Below are 24,127 nucleotides of genomic sequence, written 5' to 3' on the forward strand. Positions count from 1 at the left end.
GCACCCTCACTACTACCTTCCACTTCTAAAACCTTCCCATCTCCCCAATCCGAAACCCTATATCCATTTTACATCAGCTCCCCCTGCCCCTGACAACCTGCACTCGAATCTCTGTCTCTACGAACTTGCATATTCTCCAGTATTTTCTCAGTACTATTATTTTTAAATGCAAGCTTGAAATCAGTAATTTCAGGTGAGAAGATTCTATTTTATTAATTATAGATACAGTTGTGTATATAAACAAAATGCTCTATGCATTCCAATGATGGAACCAGTAGTATTACTTGTTCTTGCTTTTTGACATCTTAAAAGTATCTTAAACCTTTGGAATATTTTATAAACAATTTAATCCCTACTAACCATCTCTTCTTTTGTTTTTCCCTCTATTTAAGGACCCCAAAATGTATGTACAGACAGTGTTGGATGTTCATAAAAAATATAATGCCCTGGTAATGTCAGCATTCAACAACGATGCTGGCTTTGTGGCTGCACTGGATAAAGTAGGTATATTATTATTGTAACTTTCCTATGATATATATGGATAGGAATTTTATCTCACTGTATTTCACATAATTCACAGGCTTGTGGTCGCTTCATAAACAACAATGCGGTTACCAAAATGGCTCAGTCATCCAGTAAATCCCCTGAGCTGCTGGCTCGATACTGTGATTCCCTATTGAAGAAAAGGTATTAAATGATTTTTTTTAAGTAAACTTATTTAGATCTCAGCTTGTATATGAGGAGTTAGAATTTACTTTGAATTTTACATACATTACATTTTAACGTTTAAATTCTTTGAGAAAATATTTTAAACATAAAGCATCTTCTTTGCCTCCTGAAAAGTACTTCATGTTCTATATTATTTGTCCAGTTCATCTTTTTTCTTATATTACTAATGTTTTTAAGAATTACAGGTAGTGTGATCCTTTTTAGCTAAATAAGATTCCATTCAGTGGGTCAAGCTGGTTGTTAACCCAGGGTGGTGGATATACATCTCTTCTAGCTCTCTAGTTTTTCTTTTCTACTGCCCTAGCGTTCTTTTTCTTTTTCTTTTCTTTTTCTTCAGTTTTTCAGTTGAAAATCTGCAACAGTGCTCATCTGTGCTAAAACAGATGTCTGTCCAAGTACTATAATACTTTCCTTTATCTGTGATGTTGTAAAATGTATTTTCAATTGATGTGTTTACATTGCTATGCTTCACATTCATTACTTTTTAGTCATGGTCTTCTTTCTCAGCCGTTTTCCATAACCTAAGTTATGTGTATTAAGAACCAGAAGCGGGCAGCGGACTTGGCCCAGTGGTTAGGGCATCCGTCTACCACATGGGAGGTCCGTGGTTCAAACCCCGGGCCTCCTTGACCCATGTGGAGCTGGCCCATGTGCAGTGCTGATGCACGCAAGGAGTGCCCTGCCACGCAGGGGTGTCCCCCATGTAGGGAAGCCCCACACGCAAGGAGTGCGCCCCGTAAGGAGAGCCGCCCAGTGCGAAAAGTGCAGCCTGCCCAGGAATGGTGCTGCACACACGGAGAGCTGACACAACAAGATGATGCAACAAAAAGAAACACAGATTCCCGTGCCACTCATAACAACAGAAGTGGACAAAGAAGACACAGCAAATAGACACAGAGAACAGACAACCGGGGTGGGGAGGGAAGGAGAGAGAAATAAATAAATAAATAAGTCTTCTAAAAAAAAAGAACCAGAAGCAACATAATTTAATATGGTTCTCTCCACTAAGTGTTTGTGTATTTTAATTTTACTCATTTTCTCTAAGTTTCAGTCAGAAATACTTACGGATGATTTTATTCTTCTAAATACATCAACAAATGATAACAGATTTTAGGTTACAATACTTTTACACACCCCCAAATAATGCTGGGTTTTATATTAATAAATTAATACATATATACATATATATCTACTGGGACCTTGTATGTGGGAAGGTGGTGGTCAACCACTGGGTCACATCAGATCTCCTAAAATTACATTTTGGAGCTCCTTATGGCTACTAATATAACACAAGTCAAAGTCCAATTTTGAATGCGTACACATATTAGGAATAAAACTATGATCTCCTGGATAATTGTTATTCCTCCTACCCCAAATATCAGTGAAATTCTACTTGCTCAGAAAGGCCTTCCGTAACCATTATCAAATTAGACCACCCCAGTTATTTCTTTTCTCATAATACCCTACACTTTTCTTTCTTTATTTTTTTTTCAAAGATTTATTTATTTATTTAATTCCGCACCCCCCTCCCCTGGTTGTCTGTTCTCTGTGTCTATTTGCTGCATCTTGTTTCTTTGTCCGCTTCTGTTTCTTTGTCCGCTTCTGTTGCCGTCAGCGGCACGGGAAGTGTGGGCGGCGCCATTCCTGGGGAGGCTGCACTTTTCTTTCGCACTGGGCGGCTCTCCTTACGGGAGCACTCCTTGCGCGTGGGGCTCCCCTACGCGGGGACACCCCTGCGTGGCAGGGCACTCCTTGTGCGCATCAGCACTGCGCATGGGCCAGCTCCACCCGGGTCAAGGAGGCCCGGGATTTGAACCGCGGACCTCCCATGTGGTAGACGGACGCCCTAACCACTGGGCCAAGTCCATTTCCCTACACTTTTCTTTCTTAGCTTTTATCATAATCTGTATGTATTTATTTGTATGCATTTATTTGTTTACTGTCTCTCTCCCTCATTAGAGTAGAAACAGTGAGGGCAAGAACCATGTTAGCTGTGTTGTTGTTTCATTGTGTCTTTAGTGTCAAATAATAATGAATGAAAATAAATTTAAAAGACTACAGACAAGCCTTAGAAGTACAGTTGCAGAAATCTTAAGTAAAATATTAGCAGGTCACATTTATCAATGAGTTAATAATTCATCAAAACATAATAAAACTGTCTATAAATACAAGGATGGCTCAACAGTAGCAGATCTAATGTAATTTATTATATTAGCAGAAATCTGTGTGAAAAACCATGGGGTCTTTGGATAAAGGTCAATAGCTGTCTTTTTAAACTTTGTTAGAAAGTTACTTGTCAAGGCCTGTGACAGTTTACAGCATGAATATAAATTCTCATATGAGTTTTGCTTGGTTTCTGTTAATTCTCTTAATTGCTGCTCTGGTGTATAATTTAGGAATTCTAATCAGATCCTCTAATATATTATTTCCAGAAATGAAAAGGGACTTTAAATTAGAATGCCTCTTATAATTTCATATATTTAAGCTGTAGTAAAATGATAAATTTAAACATTTTAAAAATGGAGACACTACTTAGGCTTCAGTTTGTCAAAGTACTTAGTGTTCTTTTTTTTCGATAGTCTTTTCAAAAGTGTTCCTCACTCAGCCTCGTTATACTACTTCTTAATTTTCAACCCACTTTAATTAAGGCTACTTGAAGCAGACAGTTTGTCAGACACATTTCCAAAGTGGTGCTTTAATGAGCATGTATGTATTCATGAATACCGTTAAGTTGGTCCTGGATTTCACTGCTAAGTAAAACTGCTCCAGAAAAACAAACAGTGCTGACCTTCAGTCTTTTCACCACTATCAGTGTGAAGAATAGGACTGGGTATTTAAGGACGGGATTTTCTGAATCGATTATTCTTCTTAAGTATTAATAGAAGTACCTCACTGGAGCTTGTTTGGCAGCTGGATCATTTTAGATGGCTTGGGGGTCTTGGGTCTTGTATATAAAGGATTCTTGTAGTGAAAACTTTAAAAAAAAAAACACATTTTCCCTCAAATCACCTTTCATTTAATATTTGTTCATAAAATGAATGAATCAGTTATTAAAGGGCAGTCATATGCTTTGTAGATGTGTCTACAGTGCAAGGTAATACTTTACTAGTAGTTTAAACCCTTTCATTATTTTTAATTTTTAGAGCATTAAGAGAAAGCTATTCATATATACCATTTAATTTTTTCCAAAGTTAAAGCAGAATGTCAAAAGCAATTAGAAATGAAACTTATTTACTTATATGTAAATAAATTATCTTAAAGGAATGCTTCATTTAGAATGTTTTGGGAAACTTTATAAATATCTTGTTAATTTTCATCTTAAATATTCGAAATGGTTGCATAATCTATTCTTCCATGGTAGAATTATAGTGTAAGGTTGCCAAATTGGCACGGGTAAGAAAAGTTAACTCTCCCTTTTTCTGCATACTGGCCTGAAGAGAAATGATCATTTGTATGCTCAAAACCACATTCTGATATGAGAATTTGGCCAAACGGTACTTGCTTAATAAATCTTTGCTGATTTGTTTTAAAGTACTATGACTTTTAAAATTTCAGTTCAAAGAACCCAGAAGAAGCAGAACTAGAAGATACACTCAATCAAGTGGTAAGGTGCTTAATGATTACATCCATTTTCAATAGCTATGTGGCAGGTTGTTTTTATGGTTATTTATATAGAGCATCTAAAATGTGAAAAGTAATAGAAATATTTATATTATCATGAATCTATGGTTTCACTCCCTAAATTGCATCATTAATTTTAGCATTTGTGCTTTTCCTCATTATTACTAAATTCAGACCAATTTAATATAATTTAAGGGGTTAGTTAAAATACTTATTTTAAAAACTATAGGGTGGTATATTAGTATGTTTTGCCATACAAACCTTGCCGTATAGGGCCAAGAAAAACAAAGCTGCACATCTTGGTTTCTAGAATATGTTCAATGACTGTTGACTTTATACAGTTGGATTGTAAGTGTGCATTAAGTGTGTTCTCTTGATGGCTTTGTTAGATGGTTGTCTTCAAGTACATAGAGGATAAAGATGTATTTCAAAAGTTCTATGCAAAAATGTTGGCCAAAAGACTCGTACACCAGAACAGTGCAAGTGATGATGCCGAAGCAAGCATGATTTCTAAATTAAAGGTAACTGTAATCTTTTTCCTGAGAAACTACAGCTTTTTTTTTTTTCAAGCTTATTAAAGTTCTTGTTTCCCCAGGTTATCAGATAGGCAAGCAGTTCCTCAGTAAATAATTTTTTTATACATGACCTTCTACTTCACTTCTAAAGAACTCTTGCCATTATTTTGACGACTTCGGGGTCTTCCATTGTCAGGCTCTACATACTTTCCTAACCTTTTCCCCACCATTCTTTGGGGCCCCATTGTTCTGGCCAGGCCTGGCAGGATCTGCTCCCCTACCTCGTGCATCCTCTTGGCTCCCACACCTTTGGTGTGCTCTTTTCCCCAGCCTGGGTGGAGGCCTCGGCTGTCTTCACTGCTAAGAATTACTCAGGTTCTAAATCCTGGCTCTCCCTCCTTTAGTTTTTCTCCCACAACATTTTCTCCAAGCCCTCCTTTTTCTTCTCAGTACCATTCCCATGGACCCCCCCCTCTTGTTTTTGACCCTTGACCCCTCTCACCTCAACCTCCTTGCCTTCTGTGAGTACACGTGCTTCCATGTTCAGCCGACCCTGTTACGTGATGACTCCCTGTCTGTTTCTCTCCTCTGAGGTCTCGCCTGCAGTTTACTGCGGCCTTGTCCATCTGAGAGTTCTGTTTACCCTGTTACCTATATCTAAACTGAATGTATTTGCTTCTCCTCCAAACCTGTTCCTTCAAAAGTTTTTGCTTTGTTTTGTTTTTTTTAATAACTCTCATCATTCTCCTCTGACTGCCTTGGTTTAGGCCCTCCTTTCTTCTTGTCAAGACTTGTCTTCCCATTATTCTTCATTCCGTTCCATTCTGACTGATCCTGAAGTTGCTCCCCCCCTGCTTTTTGGTTGTTGTTGTGTTCTTTATTAGAGTAGTTGTGGGTTTTCAGAAAAGTCATGCATAAAATACAGGATTCCCATACACCACCCCACCACCAACACCTTAAACTGGTGTTGGAACATTTGTTACAAATAGATAGCACATTTTTCAACCCACTTTTAACTTTGTATAATTACCACATTTTTATAAGACACAAGTTCAGTTATATCCTTTTTTTGTTGTCAATAATCAGGGGCTTCCTGGTTGACTACAAGAGAACCTACTATGTTCCGTAGCTGCTCACTAAAGCTCCTTCTCCACCTAGCACTCACCACTGTCTCCAGGCTTGTCTCCCATTGTCCTTCAAGCAGCCTGTGGTGTACCAGGTCTCAGTACCTACCTGGCGCCTTCCGCCCTCACTACTGTTTCTTGAGCCATTGCCTCTGACTGGAGTACACTCCATTGAAAGTCTGTCTGCGTAGGAGCCGTGAGTTGAAATCCACTTAACTACTGCTGCACTCCTCTGTTACTTAATGTTCTCTCTACACAAACAGTCCCTGGTTTCCCTACGTGCTTTTCATGAGTTAATCTGATTTAACCCTCACAGGACCTTTAGAGTTAAGTACTGTTACCTGTTACCTCACATTGTTAAAAAGTTAGATATGTTTAGATAGGCTTTGCGTATTTCTGTGTACTGTGGAATATGTATTGTGTTTGCATTTCTGAGTCTTTCCAGGCCTATGTCAAATTCTGCGTATGACATGAAACCTTTTTCTGATTGCCCTGCACAAAGTCCCCTCTTGTTGGTGTTCTTTACATTTTGTCAAGCACTGTTTTCCAAGTATTATGTCAAGAATTTTATTTACATTTATTTCATTCATGAGATTGTCACAACTACTGATGATAGTAGATAATGTTGTTATTCTTATTTTATAAATGAGGAATCTGTGACCTAGAAAGATTATAGAGTGCTCCAGTAGCAAATCCTTCTTTTTCGAAACTAATTTTGTCGATGCTAAAGCTGTTGGTATTAACCACCTTCCATTAAACTGCCATAACCTTATTTTTTATATTTACTTTTGTTTTCTCCTTTATTATCCCCTCCCTCCCCCAGATGGTTCTGTCACCTCCCCAGATGGTTCTCTTACCATCTGCTCATTGTTTGCTCACCTTCTCCAGGAGGTCCTAGGAACTGAACCTGGGATCTCCCACATGAGAGATGAGTGCCCAACAGCCTGAGCCACATCCACTCCCTACAGGCCGCAGCATCTGCTAACTTGTGGCATCTGCTTGTTGCAGCAGGAGGTGGTGGCTAAGCTGGTGGTGGCAGGAGGCTGTGTCTGCTTATCTTCTTTTAGGAGGCACTGGGACCCAAACCCAGGACCTCCTGTGTGACAGGCAGGCACCCAAGGGGTTGAGCCACTTCTCAACATTTTATTTATATATCTTTAGAGCATTTTTCACCTTCAACCTGAAATTACAGTTATATGGAGGAAGATCATAGACAAAAAATTTCTTTGTATTCAGACCACAGCGTCAGAATAACTTCCTCTTAGATACTAAAATAGTTATTCTTTGTATGAAGACTTACCTAACCTGTTCATATTTATACTGTAAAGTATGATTAACTGTTGACTGTCTTTAGGCCTAGTTTCACATAGTTAAGTATATATCTTACGTACTGTGATTTCACTAAGGTTCCCTGTATACATTCTGTACATCTCTCTACAGAGTAATAAGACAGTTATTTGGTTTATTTCAGCAAGCTTGTGGTTTTGAGTATACCTCTAAACTTCAGCGGATGTTTCAGGACATCGGTGTAAGCAAAGACTTGAATGAGCAGTTCAAAAAGCACCTCACAAATTCAGAACCCCTAGATTGTGAGTATCTCATATGTTTACAAACTCTTTTGTAGGCAGTATTCTTGGAGAAGTCAACAATTTTTCCAGCAAATGAACAAAATTACAAAATACTAAGTAAGGATGGTAAATGACTTATCAGAAATTAGTAGAGAAGTAGGAAGTTCCTCACAAGTGCCTTACATGCCCTCCTGGCTCTGCCTTTCCTGACGCTGAGCACAAGCCAGGCAGGAGTCGGGGAGGCTGCACAGCCGAGTGAACCCTAACCTCGCCTGCTTTGCCCACACTGGGCAGCTTTTAGTATATTAAAGACTTTCTTGCTCTTGCATCTTTTACTAACTCCAAATTAAATAAAAACAGGTTGGAATTAAGTGTATTCAATTCTTTTATATTCATGCAGGGTTTTCATTTAATGTATTTTCTCATAAGAAAAAGTAAACCACACTTATCTGAGGTAATAGAATTTTTCTGTTTACAAAACAAGTTAAATGTATTTCCTAATTTTCATCTCCCGTCCCTCACCCCCACCCCCCCACCCCAGTGGATTTCAGTATTCAAGTTCTGAGTTCTGGATCATGGCCCTTTCAGCAATCTTGTACATTTGCCTTGCCATCAGAGGTAAGGATGAGTTTGTCTTCTATTCCATTAGTGTTAACGCAAGGCTATAAAAGAGCAGCCTTCCCCATTTATATGAATGCATGTCTGCAGAACGGCTTCCTCGGCCAACCGTGTCACCTTAAAGGGTCAGGAAAATGCTCATAATAGAGTTATGTGGAATGGGGTTTGATTTCACCCTATGGGAGGGGTTTCTTTGTCTCAGGTCAACAAAGCAAGTTTATTTACTCTCCTAAAGTAAAACCTAATCAGTTATGTAACAAACATCCTGATGATATCTACTTGTCTGAAAGTAGAAACCTTTTTTTTATTTACCTTCCCAATGCTCAAACTTTCAAGAGAGTCAGATAATATGAAGTGCCCATTATTTGTATTTTACTTTTATGCGAGCACTGAAATTTTGTACTGTAAACTTGGGACAGTATTTTATTTTAGAAATGCTGACTTAGAATATGGTAAGAGATTCTATATATAATGCTCTCTGTTTATATAGTTGGAACGTAGTTATCAGCGATTTACAGCGTTTTATGCTAGCCGTCACAGTGGCAGAAAATTGACTTGGCTATATCAGCTATCTAAAGGAGAATTGGTAACAAACTGCTTCAAAAACAGATACACCTTGCAGGTAAGGTCACTTTTTAAATTTGCAGTATTTTTAGTCTAAATGATGGAAAACAAGATGAGGTAATTCATGTAATAGAAACCAGAGTTAAGCTTCTGGTAAAATAAAGAAATTATGAATTTCTGATGATCTGAATTCTCCTATTTCTGGCTGAGTAACCAAAGTCAAGTTACCTAATGAGTCTGAGCCTAAGCCTAAGTTTTCTTCTTAATAAAATGAGGGTGTTAATGCTTTTATTTTAGAGATAACATAAAAATTAAATGAAATAATATGTTTAGAGTACCTTGGCTCCTGCCTTTCACACAGTAATGTTCAGATGGTAGCTTGAAAAGCTGGCATTTGATGTATTTTAAGATAATGGTTCTTTTCCATTGACAAAGCAGTTCAACATTAATTATAGTCTCAGTGTGTGCAACAATCATATGTACAACTAGTCGTTTTCCATTTTATGGAGGAGAAACTGAGGCTCAAATTAATTCAGGTGACTTTCTTGATCCTAGCTTATATGTGGCAGAGCCAAACTTTCATTTAAGGTCTTTTCCCTGAAAGAGACTATGATCTTTCTACTTCATCTTTTAAGCAGTCAGCTCTTATTTGGATGGGCTTCACAAATAATGGCTTTCTTTTAACATATAAGAAAGTTTCTCCAGAGAGGTTATTAAAAACAATCGTAAAACTTTTCAAGAGGTAAGAAACTTCATACTGGATTACAGAGGCTCACGCTGTTCATTAATTTAAACTTTGAATAATTCTACTCTGAAAAAAAATAATTAAAATGCTTAGTATCTGTTCCTCTTTAGGTACAGAGACCTTTATTAATGTATAATTGGAATTTAGTTATATATATCCCTAAATATCCATGGAAGAATTCATGCGTTCATACTATAGTGCCTAAAACTTCAGTGCCCTTTTTTTGACTAAATGGATGCCATGTTACGGTAGCTAAGACAGGGCACAATGTAAAATCATTAAAGTGCTACTTCCCTGCTATTGTATTCTTACTTAAGGTACAAGCAATGTACTGTGCCCTGTTTTTCTTTGATTCTTTAAAAACTTAAGTTTTAAGCAACTGTATTGAAAGAATTTACATATAGTAAGGTGCTGCATCCATTTCAGGTATACAGTTTGCATTACTACGGATGTATTCACCTGTGGTAACCACCACGAAGATATAAAACGTCTTTAAGATTGGGTTATGTCACTGCCATTAGAGAGACTGTATAGCGTTAACCTCTGTTTTTATAGGCACTGGTCTCCAACTCAGGGCAATAGAAGCATTCCAAAGCATAAGAGAATCTTGCTCTTACTTCCTGCGAGGTCATTCTTCCAGGTAGCAGTGTTAAGTCCAGCCAGGAGCACTGTTCTCTCCCCAGTGTACTACCATAGGCGTACAGCCTTACTGCTTATTTCCCTTTTCATTGACTAAGGTTTTGCTTAGGCAAGCAGCAATAATCATGGTACATTATTTGTTGCTTTGGATTATAGAAGAGGAGAGGAGAAGAGAGCCTGCCATGAGAAAAGTGGGAAAGGTGCCCAGGTGCTTACTCCTCATGAAAGGAGCAGGAGTTCATTCCCTATTCACATTTGAAGGAATCAAGAATCAGTGCATATACCTTGTGCACAGTTTATTTAAAGATATCTTAAAGCAGTTTTGAAATGCTTTACACCACTTTATATAGTAAAATACTTATTATAAAAACCAAGATATGATATAATTCAATGTGAAGTTTGTTTTATGTCAAAATTCCAAAACGGAATTTTCATTTTTGTGCAAAAACCAGTCTTAACACTGATGCTTAATGTGTCCATGTATAGCAGGTATATATGTATGTTCCTATAAACATGTGTTGGTGCATATATAATGTACATTCAAAGACAATGCATGTTAGAAAATTCAAAATAATTTTAACATTTGAGAAAATGGAAAGTGACTGATCTACTCTCTAAATTTTAATAGTAGTACAATACTTTGTATTCCCTTTTAAATAGATCTGCTTAATTTTTGCATTTATGTGAAGAATTCCTTTTATAAATAAGTTCTTCAAACTTATGTTATATGCTTTGAAATTTTTCTTTTTCTTTTATATGGGGGACCTCAAAGGCATCTACATTCCAGATGGCAATCTTGCTTCAGTACAACACTGAAGATGCCTACACTGTACAGCAGTTAACTGATAGCACGCAAATTAAAATGGTATGCTTATTTTTTTACAATCTCTTTATTGTATCAGGTTGTGCTTCCATTATTCTTGAGGGTATTTGGAAATAGTTTGGGGAAAGGGCATGGTGTCTTCAATTTGAAACAGAGCTTTGCCTTGTGAACATGACCATGCTGTTATTCCAAGACTTCAATATATGTTACAGAAGTCTTTATTTTTAAACTTAGTATAAGCCATATTTGCTTTTCTCATACTCAACCAGTTCTTAACCCTCTTACTCGGTAGATTTTTCTTAGTAAGCGAAAGTTTTCACTTAATTTTAATATTATTTTTCCTCTTGTATTTTTAAACTGTGATATAATTCACATAACAAAACTTCTAACATAAAATGCACTGTTTTAGTTTGCAATTCAGTGGTTTTTAATTTATTTACAAGGTTGTGCAACCATTACCATTATCCAATTCCAGAATATTTTTCGCTCCTGGGGTGGAGGTGCTTTGGGGACAGACACAACATACCTATTGTCCGTCATTGTCCCCCGGGGGCCCATGGTAACCACTAATCTACTTAACTCTTAGGGTTTGCCTGTTATGGACATCTCGTATCAGTAGAATCGTATGATATCTTTTTTTGTATCTGATTCTTTCACATAGCATAATGTTTTCAAGGTGCATTTATATTGTAACATAAGTATCATTGCTTCGTTCCTTATGTCTGAATAATATTCTATTGTATATGTAAGCCATGTTTATCCATTCATCAGTTAATAATCATTTGGTTTGTGTCCACTTGTTCAACCTTTTGAGAAACTTCCAAAGTGTTTTCCACAGTGGCTGTACCATTCTGCAGTCCCACCAGCAATGTGTGAGGATTCCAAGTCCCACCAGCAATGTGTGAGGACTCCAGTTTTTCCATATCCTCACTGGCACTTACTCTAGCCATCCTAGTGGGTGTGAAGTTTGTGGTTTGATTTTATGTGCTCATTGTCCATTCATATATCTTCTGTGGAAAACCGTTTAAATCCTTTTACCTATTTTTCAATTATTTGTCTTTTTATTGTTTATAACTTAATAATACTTTATATATTATATACTTTATATATTCTAGATACTGGACCCTTATCAGATATTATGATGTGCAAATAATTTCTCCTCTTCAATGGGTTGTCAATTCATTTTCTTGATTGTGCCCTTTGAAGTACGAAAGTTTTTATTTTGATGAAGTCCAATTTATCTCTTTTTACTGCTGTTGCTTATGGTTCTGTTGTCATAACTAAGAATCCATTGCCTAATCCAAGGTCATAACGATTTCAATCCCTATGTTTCCTTCTAATTGCCTTAGTTTTAACTCTTACATTTAAGTCTTAAATCAATTTTGAGTCAATTTTTGTGTATGAGATTGTGTCTAACTAAATAGATCACCAATTGTCTCAGCACCATTTGTTGAAAAGACTATTTTCACCTGTGAATGGTATTGGCACCCTTGTCCAAAATCAGTTAATCATAGATATTTGGGTTTCTTTCTGCACTCTAGATTCCAGGCCGTTGATCTATATGTCTGTTAAGCCAGTGCCACCCTGGATTGTTTTCTATAGCTTTGTAGTAAATCCTCAAACTTGTTCTTTTTTCCCCTGCTATTCTGGGTCCCTTACATTTGCATGTGAATTTTCGATCACTTTGTCCATTTCTGAAGGAAAAGCAGTTGGGATTTTGATAGGAATTGAATCTGTAGATTAATTGGGGGACTGTTGCCTTACTATCAATGTTTTCTTCCAATCAGTGAGCACAGCGATGTGTATTTTTTTAGGTCTTTAATTTATGTCAGCCGTGTTTTATAGTTCTCAATGTACAAGTCTTGCAGTCTGTAGTTAAATTTATTTCTTAAGTATTCTTTTTGATGTTACCCTAAATAAAATGGTTTTCTTAATTTCATTTTTAGATTGTTCATTGCTACTGTAAAGAAATACAACTGATTTTTTAATATTAATTTTATACCGTGCAACCTTGCTGGACTCATTTATTAGTTATAATAGTTTTTCTGTGGATTCTTTAGGGTTTTCGATATATGAAATCATGTCATCTGCAAATACAGGTGGTTTTGTTTCCATTCCAATCTTGATGCCCCGTTTTTTTTCTCCTTGCCTAAATACTATGGCTGTAATCTCCAGTACACTGTTACATGATAGTGGCAAGAAAAGAGTCCGTTTTGTCTTGTTCCGATCTGAGGGTGAACACTTTCAGTCTTTTACTGTTAAATATTATATTAGCTGTGGGTTCTTTGTAGAATGGTTAGTGATTTAATCATGAAAGGGTATTTTTATTAAATGCTTTTCTCCATCTATTGAGATGATCTTTTTTGTTTGTTTGTTTTGTTTTTTACTTTCTCTTTAATCTATCAATGCAGTGTATTACATTGATTTTCACATGTTTAATCAACCTTGTAGTCCTGGGATAAATCCCCCTTGGTTTGGTGTATAATAATTTCTATATGCTTCTGGATTTGGTTTGCTAGTATTTTATTGAGAATTTTTGGATCTGTGTTCATAAGGAAAAATTGATTTATAGTTTTATTTTCTTGTGATGTCTTTTTCTGGTTTTTGTATTAGAATAATACTGGCCTCAGGATGAGTTATAAAAGTCATTCATTTTTTTAATCTTTATTTAAGTTAGTCCCTATATGGGGAGTGTATGTGGCTGAAGCAGTTGAGTGCTGGCTTCCTACATACGGGGCCCTGGGTTCAATCCCTGGTACCTCAAAAAAAATGTCCCTATAAAACATACTCACAATCAAATAACAAAACTAGTTTGCTCCTCTGCACATAAGAATTCTTTTTTCATTCCTACTTACTCATATCAGAACGAGGAGATTGTTTTATTGGGGGCTTAATGTGCCCCCCAGACATAAGCACTGGTTGGTATCTGCTTTACAGAACTGACAGCTACATCTGTGTAAGTCTTTGATTAGCTTTATAAAAGCAAATCTCTTCCTTCTGGAGATGCTGCTGCTCTCTCTGCCCTATCCAGTGTCCTGACATTGCTCAGTCAGATTTGGCTTAGGAAGTGAAATTGTATGTCCACCCCTGCCCTAGACTAGTCAGGGACCTCCTCTCCCATATTTATGCCATCAGAGAAGAATGCAGAGCCAACACAGAAGGGGGTGCTATCACAAAAGAGGGCATCACCACAGAAGGGAGTGCCAGCACAGAAGAGGTGCAGTGTTCTAATCCTCCATATTTGGGCGTTCTGGTCAAATTACTAAGCTGGAGACATCGTACTTTTATAATTTTAACCCTGTGCTTTTTGGCCTTGTATCTATGGTAGGATTTCCCATGCATTTAGGAACCCCAGGTGATTGTGTAAAGTCAGTTTTAAGCTGATGGTGTTCTTTGAGTTCATGAAACTATAAAGCTGTAAAGCTAAAGGTGATCTGAAACCACCACTACCCCTTCGTTTTACAGATAAGGAAATAGGCCCAGAGAGTCCACATAATGTACTGAGAGTCAAGAACAGGTCTTTCGCAGTTTGGCCCCATCCATGTTGAGAAACTTAGAGTTATTTCCAGTGATGAAAAAGCTCTTCTGTATTTCTTTTGCAGTGATCAGTGTGTAAGATGAGTAGACTCCCTGAGGGAGTGAATAGATTCCCTTAGGTTTAATATTAAAGAAATCCGTTGTACACAAGTTCTATTATTTTCATAGAGCGTGATCATTTTTTTTTTTAAGTTATTATTGATAAGGTCAGATATGGGCTGATTTTACTTTTAGAAGTGGGGGAGGGTGTTAGAGAACCTCTGAGAAACATCATCTCTCTCGTCTCCTGTTTGACAGTTGTTTTTCTATGGAAAAGTGGATTTCTATGGAAAAGTGGATTCTGGTATTGTCTGAGATTGCGACTGCAAAGAAAAGTGCATTTTCCCTTGAACTTATCATTTTCTCTTTAATTGCAGGATATTTTGGCACAAGTACTACAAATTTTATTGAAGTCAAAGTTATTGGTATGTTTGTATGCTTTTTATATTAAGCTAGAAGAAAGTATTTTCCAGAGATTATAATAGTAATGGTGGTTGTTTTGTTTTGTTTTTATATATGTATAGGTCTTGGAAGATGAAAATGCAAATGTTGATGAGGTGGAATTGAAGCCAGACACCTTAATAAAATTATTTCTTGGTTATAAAAAGTAAGAAAAGTCTAATAAATAGATGTCTCTTGACCATAACCTCTACCCTGACACCCCTGGAACATTTACTGGTATAGTTGCAAACTGAGGGAAATTGGGAAACTCAGTGTAACACTTAGGTAGGACTTTGATTTTGGCCTTAAACATTTCATTTGGTGGTCCCCTCGGTATTACTCCATTTGATCCAATTTTGAGTTTTAGGGATTTTTTCTTTAGTAGATTCCTTGGCAGAAAAGTCCTCTTATATGGCTTTCCTAGAAAGTTTAGACCTAGTTATAGCAAATGTCTTGATTTTATATACTTGGACCAAATTTGGGGGAGCAGATTAAGGAACTGGATTTCCTGTCAAAGTAATACAGGTGTCAATATTAATGACCAAGTAGGAAGCCACCCTGTCTGCTTTTTGGTTAGAGGGTGTGTTCATAGATAGCTGATATAAACCATGGAGCAATGGTGAAAGATGTGTTATACTCTCCAACCTCTGTTGAGGGAATCAAAGATTGAAAAACAAAACTTTATTGCCTCTATTTTTCAATGACTGATAGTGATCGTTTACTCAATTTTTCTTGACAGTAAGAAATTAAGGGTTAACATCAATGTGCCAATGAAAACCGAACAAAAGCAGGAACAGGAAACCACACACAAAAATATTGAGGAAGATCGCAAACTACTGATTCAGGTGACTGGTTGATAGATAAGTGATTGGTTGATTGATTCCCTCACATAAAAGATGGCTTTTTAAAACTGGCTGGTGCTTAGTGCATAGATCCTATGTTGTGTGTGACCGGTAAGTAGTTACCAGAATGTCAGGTGCTTCTTGTGTGGTCAGGAGGTGACAAAGCCATAGATCCAGGGCTTTGTTATTTGAAGGACTGAAAGGCAAAATAGAGCAATTCTCTTCCTCTAAATGTTGAAAAGTAAATTTAAGTTAAAACAATATGGAAGAGAAGGACCATTGTTTAATGGAGGAGTACAGGCTGTTTTGTGGCCCTCAAGATTTTTTTTCTCATTTTTAAAATACTTTATAGTTGAGTTAAATTATTTAAATTGTGCATAAGACCAAAACAGTTTTAAAGTTTTTATATTAAAGAGTAAAAGCATAGGTGGATAGAATTGACTCCCTGCCCCCCTCTCACCTATAGTGTCTTTGTTGCCTTTTATGAAATAGTAACATTATGTATGGAAATAAAACTGTGGCAACCTTTTTGTTGATTGTCCTTAATTGTAAACAGTAATTGTTATACCTTTTTCAAACATTTGCTTTTCCTTACTTGGTTATATAGGCGGCTATTGTGAGAATTATGAAAATGAGGAAGGTTCTAAAACACCAACAGTTACTTGGAGAAGTGCTCACTCAGCTGTCATCAAGATTCAAACCTCGGGTTCCAGTAATTAAGGTACAAGAATTACATAGCATTAGCTTTTTGTTTATTATTTTAGAAGAACAAGGTGTATAAAAGGGAGTATATTAGTTGCACTTTCATGAAAAGTTTTATCTAAAGAAAATAGGCTTAATTTTTAACTTTTTGTTGACGTGTATATACAGAAAAGTATACAGATTATAAGTAGATGATATATTCATATATATTTCACCCAGATCAAGAATTAAAAATTCCAGCACCCCAGAAACACACCCCACCCTTTTGCCCCAGCTTGACCAATACTTGTACTCCCTATTGAATAACCACTATCGTGTATTCTGATACCTTGAAGTTTTGTCTACTTGTGACCTTTATAAGTGGATTAGACCGTGTATACTCTCTTATGTCTGGTTTCTTTTGTTCATCCATTTGTATTGTGTAGTAGTGGTTCATATTTATTGCTATATAGGTATTCTATTGTATTCTATTGTATGAACATAACACAATTCATTACCTACTCTACTGTTGACAAACTTGTTTCAAGTTTGGGGTTGTTTAAAATAGTCGCTAAATGGGTTTTAGCCTTTTATAAAACCAATTGGGTAAAACAGCCACACGGAGAACTTCATAGAGTAGCAATTGACGGGTGACTTCTGACAGAGAGCAGGCACCAGTTAATAGCCCCTGGGATTACACTTCACACAGGTGCCAGTTTGTTAGTGCAGTTCAGGGAGTTTTCCATGACCCCTGATGATGACGTCCTCAGGGAAGATAAGAGTCCTATCCCAGAGGTAAGCAGACTTTGGTGAGAAGGGGAATTCTAAAGTGTCTGACCCATTCCTTGGGTAAGCACTGGATGTGGCTTCCCAGGGCTGGCTCAGAAATCAGCAGTGTGTCTAGGAAGAGACCAAGATTGTTCCTGTTCAGAGAGCCATTGTTAGTCATTCTCTCTATTTTCTGACAGCTAGGTTTTCCCTGGGGTCCCAGAACAGTTACTGGGTATGGAAAGGAAGTCATTTTAAGGAAAAGGAAACTGAAGGAGTTCTGATCGGGAATTCCATGTTCTGGTTGCCTGGGAAGTAAGACTATACACTAAGCGGATATATACAGGGATGAATTTGCTCCTCACTGAACTCACAAAGGTGGGACAAAATCTCTTGGTGAGGGTGATCTTAGCCTGGTGGTCTCTGTTCTGGTAATCAGTTTGTTTTTCTTCCCCTTTCACTACCTCTTCCTTTTTTAAAATAACATCCAGAAATGCATTGACATTCTGATTGAGAAAGAATATTTGGAGCGAGTCGATGGTGAAAAGGACACCTACAGTTACCTGGCTTAACCCTTCCAGGAGGGTCTGACTGTATAACCCACAGCAAATAGTTCATGATGGAAAGAATGAAACAACTCAAGTTCATAGCAGCCAGCCTGCTGCCATTTGGACCTCCCTTTTTAAAACTGAGACCAAGACTCCCATCAGCTAGTCTCAGATTTACATCAGAACTGCTCAGGATTGATACATTTCAAGTCTGTAAATATGGACACCGACGCCATTTAACCTAATTTAAGAACGGAAAGTGAACCTTCCATGCTGAGGGCTGCATGCTACTGCATTTAAATCAATACATTGGCTACATGACTAACAGCTGTCATCTAAGGCAGTACTTAGGTTGGCAGCACTTTGAGAGCAAGTCTGAATGGACCCACATGTAATCTGCTATGAAAAACCATTTGTATAGTGTGTTTCATTTTTTAATGTGTGGAAATAAAGAAAATTAAAGGATTTCTGTACAAGTTGCATTTGGTTTTAAGTTTTACTAATTTCTATATGTAAATAAAAGATGATTATGCAAATTTATACTGTCTTCCTGTAGTCTAAAAAGGCTGTGTTCTTTTTTTAAGATTTTAAAACCTCATGTAGTCTTTCTTAATATTCAGACCTCTAAGACTTTTCCTTCTCCAGTGACTTGAATACAGCATGTGTGAAATTCGATAACAGTACTGATTCTATTTAACACTAGTGAGGAATAAGCAAACTAATTCTCTGACAACCCTATGAGGGAAGTAGTAGCCCCTTTTTATAGACGGGGAAACTTGAGAGATTAAGTAACTCGCCACTTGTAAGTAGGTTAGGATTTGAACTTAGGTGGCCAGGCCCCAGAATTCATATCCCCTACCACTCCTGGCTAGTGTAATGGAGCCTAGTCACTCATTTTGGTTCTAACCAGTTGCCAAAATAAAATATGGCAATGTCAAAAATTAATACAGCTTTACTGCAGGTAAAGCTCTATGGATTAGTGTGTGTGGCTAGTCGGCCCTCCTTCCCTGAACACCCTTACATCCCACCCAGGCACTGTTCCGTTGCTTACTAATGGTGACAGGAAGTAAGGAGCAGCCCTGATGATGCCTGCCTGGCCCCCGCGGCAGGCAGTAAACAGCCAAGAATCTTCCGCTTTTGAGGCACCCACTTGTAAAGTGGACCAAAGTTACTATTAGAAAAGTTGAGAGGATGGAGCCTTTGCCTCAGTCCTCCATAGTGTGGCGACCCTACACAATATAATTATATAGCATCCTTGAAGCAGACTCCCTTGTGCTTTTCATTGTTACTCAGTCTATATACTTCACTTAGCTATTCTCTAGTCTGTTTGTTTGCCATGTCATTGACCACTGAGCCCCTTTTGCAATCACTTCCTGGCCAGAGGACAGAAGAGAGGAAGGAAGGAGCAGAGAATTTTTCTAGGTTCAGTTCTACCACTTAAACTCATAAGCTTTATTTTCCTCATAAAAGTTTGAAATACTTCACAGGTTTCTTAAGCAATAAATACTTGAATACACTTAGCAAATATAGCTATACTAAGATTAAAGTAGTCGTAAAAAGAGAAGGCATAGCTGAAGAAATAAGCAGATATTAAATGGTTTTTCAGACCAATCTGGTACTTAACTTTTTAAGATAGGTTAAATTTACAGTGGTTGACCAAGCATTTAAAGGTCTCAGTACTTTTAGTATAGCCTCGTTTTTCAAAGATTTGTGTGGATTCGCAATACATAAACCAGGCGAAAAGCAGGAGCATCACCCACTGGACACAGATCTTCAAGGGCCCTCAGGGCTCCATAGAGGACAATTTGAAACCAGTCCCATTAAGGCCCTCTCTGAGAATTAATCTCATAGCTTGCTGTCCCTCATAACAGTTGACTTATTTGCCTCTAGGACAAGTATGCTGTAAGAAATGCCATGAAGACACGTAAAGAACTTATGTGTCTGAGATTATCTAGGACAGAAAAATATTTTAATGAAATCTTGCTGGTGTGTATTTCCTCCAGGGTCAAGAACGCACTTGGGTAAGTGCTTTGGTACTAAGGAAATTAAGAATAGCAAGCAAATGAATGAATGAATGAATGAAAAAATAAAGGACAGCAAGCAAGGTGACCATCTAGCCCTCAGGCTTTTCCCTATTCTCCCCATACTGAGAAGTCTGTTCACATGAGGATGCTCTGTACTCACTCATTCAGCAGAATTGAGGGCTAGGGTAAATGAGGCAGCTAATGCCACATCTTCAAATTCTATACCTCCTGCTCCACATTAAATGAGCAGGAGCTTCCAAATGGAAGCCTAATGTAACTTCATTTCTCTCTCTCTCAAAAAAAAAAAGAATGGAAAGACATTGTCTGAGGGACTTTTTCAGAATGGCTTAGTACAAGTCTAATGTAGCTCCTTAAAGGCAGGGAAGCTCCACTGTTGCTCCGAAAATCCTTTGGTGTACAGTCTATGAAAAGCTTTGCCCTGAGCAGCGATTAGTGACTACAACATTAAAAACCAACCTGAGTACGTCAGTTTAAGAAAACCATGTTTGCCCAATTCTGAAAACTTTCTTACTCTTTCCTTGGTCAATGTACTTGTAAATTCGGTATTACAAATGCAACTTGGCCTTTTGTGGTTACCATTACAGTAGATACACCTGTGAAAATATTTTACATAGAATTTTCCAAGCCCCAATCACAGAACTAATCTTTAATTCCCAGAATTGTTTTATTATCATGCTACTATATATAGTTGCTATAGTGGAGCCTCTAAAAGGCCATCACAAATCTTGGGCTGAGACACTATTTGCTGCTGGATTCTACAGCTGTACTATGCATGGGTATAGTTGTTACCCATCCAGAGAAAGCTTCTTGGATTCATTGCCAAAGAGGTTGGAAACTTAGTATCACAATAACAAAAAATTTACTTTTTAATCTACCAGTGGCTTTAAACTGCCTCTTTTATAAATCCACCAATGTTTAGTCCTCTTAGAGCAGCAAACAAAAACCTCATGTGGTCTACTCAGTACCAGGCCTTGCATTAAGACAAGACAAAATGAATAGATTATGTGTATATCAGACCTGAGGGATTTATTTTCTCTTAGTATGGAACCTTGATCTCTGCAACCTGCAAGAGTAGCAGAGTCTTCTGGTTTATGCTCTAGGTATCGTAAAACTCACCTCTGAATTATACTTGCTGCAGACTTGGGCTGCTGGCTGCACTGAACCTTTGTACAAAAAGCAGGCAAGGATATTACAACAGGAATTTGGAGCTTGATCGTAAATAATAGATGAGGGGAGAGTAGCAGCTGTAGGACCAACAGGCACCCAGAATTAATCTTCTCTTACCAGTTCTTTGTACCTATCTAAAGGTGGGTCTACCAAGGAAGTCCTTGTAACACATGAGCATGCTTACTATGCCAGAGTTGAGGAATAAGCAAACACATAATGGGATTCCAGTAAGAGCTCAAAGCTCACATAATTTTTAACAGAATCAACTTTTTAAATAACATAAGGATCCTATCTTGACCTGAATCTCCAAGCTTAAATTGTATGACTTGTTAACTTTACTTCTTTTGCTTTTAGTGGGGGTGGGCATGGCAGGAACTGGTGTTCAACAAGTCACCAAATACTTATGATGAAGGTTGGAAATGAGACAAACCAGACAATGGAATTGAAAAGGAACTAAAAATCAGCTTCTAGGTAGATAATTTCAATTAATAACTTCTATAAATTATGAAATATTCTTAACTGAAGTTTGACAAGCTGAACAGTTAAGTCTGTGGGTGTAGTGTTACCTATACTGAGGTATCAGGAGGGACCAGAGAAATTGACCAAACGGGGAACCTGTTCTAAAGCTTTTGTTGTATGCTGTGCATTAACATGCCAGATGGTGGTCAACAGCTCCACCAGTACATCTTTTGCCTTTCTGATGAACTTTCAAGTCTCTGGTATGTTAATCTTACTGAAGTCAAGGATCCACCTCCCACCAGTTTGCACTTCAGGGTGGTCTGGGTACTATTATCAGGCTGTAGTGAGCTCTATGTCAGTGTCAGCACATATACTATTGGGCACAAGTAACCTTCGGTGTATCCTTAACAGGCCCATGTGTGATAATAAATGAGCTCCAAGGAGACCCTACCAAGCAAACCAAAGTAACAACCTCTTCTGGGCCTAAATGGCTGCCTGCTTTACCCAGGATCAGTGTGCACAAAGGGAGGAACACTGGAGCTGTTGTATCATTCTACTTAAATCAGTTGGCATCTACCCATTGGACAAAGGGTGGGAGTAGTTAAGAGACATAAAATGTATCTGTGCGAGAATGTAAGAATAACAAATGACACCAGGGTTTTGGACAGGGTCTTTTCATTGCCAAAATTAAGTGGGAAATTATTGAGAACTCAAGTTGTGGTGCCTTATGTATGCATTGATGTGATAGAAACTAGAAAACTTCTTATAAATGCTTACAGCATTAGTAAGGTGAATATAGTCTACATTTATAAACAAAAGGCAACTACCAAGTTAACTACACACCACAAACTGAAGATACAAATAAAAACTTGTACTCTTTGCAAGTAAGACGCAATCCCAACTTATGGTCCTTCAGAAATACAACAGTATATATAGGCTAATGGAATTCAAAGCTAGGTGGATTCTTAGAAACCATGTAGTCCAAGCCTGTCAATTTGTATATGGAGAAACAGACCCAGATGTTAATTTTCACTAGATTAAATAGCTGATGAGTTCAAGCCCTTTACCCTGGAGATCCCTCAGGTGCATAGTACACTTCACTTATGGGGTTTTTTTTACTTATTAAGTGACGCAACAGGTAGACAATTGAAAGCCAAAGGGGTTAAATTCAAGAGTTTGTTTTTCCTTTAGAAACAATCCTTTTCTATTAATATAATCAGTTGATGAAGCTATATGATGACTCAACAACAAGGAGAAGTTCAAGTATTCTTTATTCAAAGTTGAAAAGTGTACCATACTGCATTACTGCAAAATTTCACTGGTACAAAACACTTTGCAGCTGGTGAGAAGGCAATAAAAAGTTGATTTTTAAACTCATTACTATAAATTATTCTTACAGTACTTTGCAAATTCAGAATTTCAAACTGCATTTAATTTTTAATTGCCCACAGTACTAGAGGTTCCAGAAGCTAAGGCAGCCATTTCAGAGGAGGAGAAGGGGGAGAACGAGGTAGCAGATGTCAAGGGATTTCCATTTCTCTTTCAATGCCCACATACTTCAGGGCATCAGCCTGGCTGTATCTGAAACAACATGAAAAAGGAATGACCACATACCAAGCCTACTTAATTTAGTTTGTGCATGCATAAAGAATGCGTGCTATTATGACTGGCAACATTTCTAGTTGAGAAGGTAAGAGAGTTTTGAATAGGACAGTCTGTTCTCTGCAGCCATTCCCATAGCCTTCTACTGAAGACCAAAAAGGGACAAGCCCAGTTTTCCCTCTAGCCTCTGCAACAATCTGCACCAGGAAGGCCAGGCCCACATCATGATACTCAGGCCTAAAATTGGGAAGGCTTCAACAGGCAACACTGATTGAGTAAAAGGGAAGGGAAAATAGAGAAAAGCGTGATCTAGAAATAACAATGATTAAAGAAAATAGGGACAAACAAAACCACTGGTGATGGGCTACAGATGAGGGAAAACCTGGGGAAGTAGTCAGCAATTCCAAAACATGTCAAAACTACACCACCATGTTCGTTACGCTGCCTACTAAAACCACTTCCAAGCAGCCCTTGTGAGTAAACTTAGAGAAGCTTGAGGGAGCCTCCTGTCTTAGACTGAAGTAGCTTGCAGTGACCATCCTGCAAAGTAGTCTTTATTTGGGTTGTTTCAGGTTTCATTTAGATATCTCCTTAGATTACTGCCATTCTTAACAATGGGTGCACATAGACCATGCCTTAAGATTAACTCAATACTCAAAGAAGTGAGCTTTTGAAATGGGATATACAGGCAAACCTCATTTTATTGTGCTTCATACACATTGTGTTTCTTATTGAAGGTTTATGGCAAGTCTATCAGCAACATTTTTCCAATAATATGTGTTCACTTGGGTCTATATCACACTTTCGTAATTCTCTGATCACAGATAACCATAACCAGTACAATAATAATGAAAAAAAATTAAAATATGGTGCTCATGGTAAGTAAAATGATTGTTTTTTAAAAAGTACATGATTTAAAATACTTCATTGCTTTAAAAAATTGCTAATCATCACCATTACATCAAGTAGTTGTAATCTTTTTTGCTAGTGGAAGGTCTTGCCTCAATGTTGATGGCTGCTGACTTACCGGGGTGCTGGTTGCTGATGGTTGG

At 37.6% G+C, this 24,127-nt stretch overlaps 2 protein-coding genes across 13 annotated transcripts in view; one reads left to right on the forward strand and one right to left on the reverse strand.

Moving 5' to 3' along the window:
- The window catches only part of CUL1 (cullin 1), a 124,806-nt gene extending 106,464 nt beyond the window's left edge, over positions 1–18,342 (forward strand). For all 4 annotated transcript variants that reach the window (XM_058297518.1, XM_058297515.2, XM_058297516.2 and 1 more), the window contains exons 10-22: positions 393–500; positions 581–687; positions 4,285–4,333; positions 4,740–4,871; positions 7,461–7,578; positions 8,099–8,175; positions 8,666–8,797; positions 10,896–10,988; positions 14,900–14,947; positions 15,047–15,129; positions 15,703–15,808; positions 16,413–16,526; positions 17,746–18,342. In XM_058297518.1, coding sequence (XP_058153501.1) covers positions 393–500; positions 581–687; positions 4,285–4,333; positions 4,740–4,871; positions 7,461–7,578; positions 8,099–8,175; positions 8,666–8,797; positions 10,896–10,988; positions 14,900–14,947; positions 15,047–15,129; positions 15,703–15,808; positions 16,413–16,526; positions 17,746–17,826 — 1,248 coding nt within the window. In that variant the 3' untranslated portion in view covers positions 17,827–18,342. The remainder of the gene's footprint in view (positions 1–392; positions 501–580; positions 688–4,284; positions 4,334–4,739; positions 4,872–7,460; positions 7,579–8,098; positions 8,176–8,665; positions 8,798–10,895; positions 10,989–14,899; positions 14,948–15,046; positions 15,130–15,702; positions 15,809–16,412; positions 16,527–17,745) is intronic.
- Positions 18,343–22,727: 4,385 nt separating this feature from the next.
- EZH2 (enhancer of zeste 2 polycomb repressive complex 2 subunit) overlaps positions 22,728–24,127 on the reverse strand; it is a 100,785-nt gene continuing 99,385 nt past the window's right edge. For all 9 annotated transcript variants that reach the window (XM_058297529.2, XM_058297526.2, XM_058297524.2 and 6 more), the window contains one exon: positions 22,728–23,054. In XM_058297529.2, coding sequence (XP_058153512.1) covers positions 22,994–23,054 — 61 coding nt within the window. In that variant the 3' untranslated portion in view covers positions 22,728–22,993. The remainder of the gene's footprint in view (positions 23,055–24,127) is intronic.

Source organism: Dasypus novemcinctus, chromosome 5, assembly GCF_030445035.2.
Source record: "Dasypus novemcinctus isolate mDasNov1 chromosome 5, mDasNov1.1.hap2, whole genome shotgun sequence".
Lineage (NCBI taxonomy): Eukaryota > Metazoa > Chordata > Mammalia > Cingulata > Dasypodidae > Dasypus > Dasypus novemcinctus.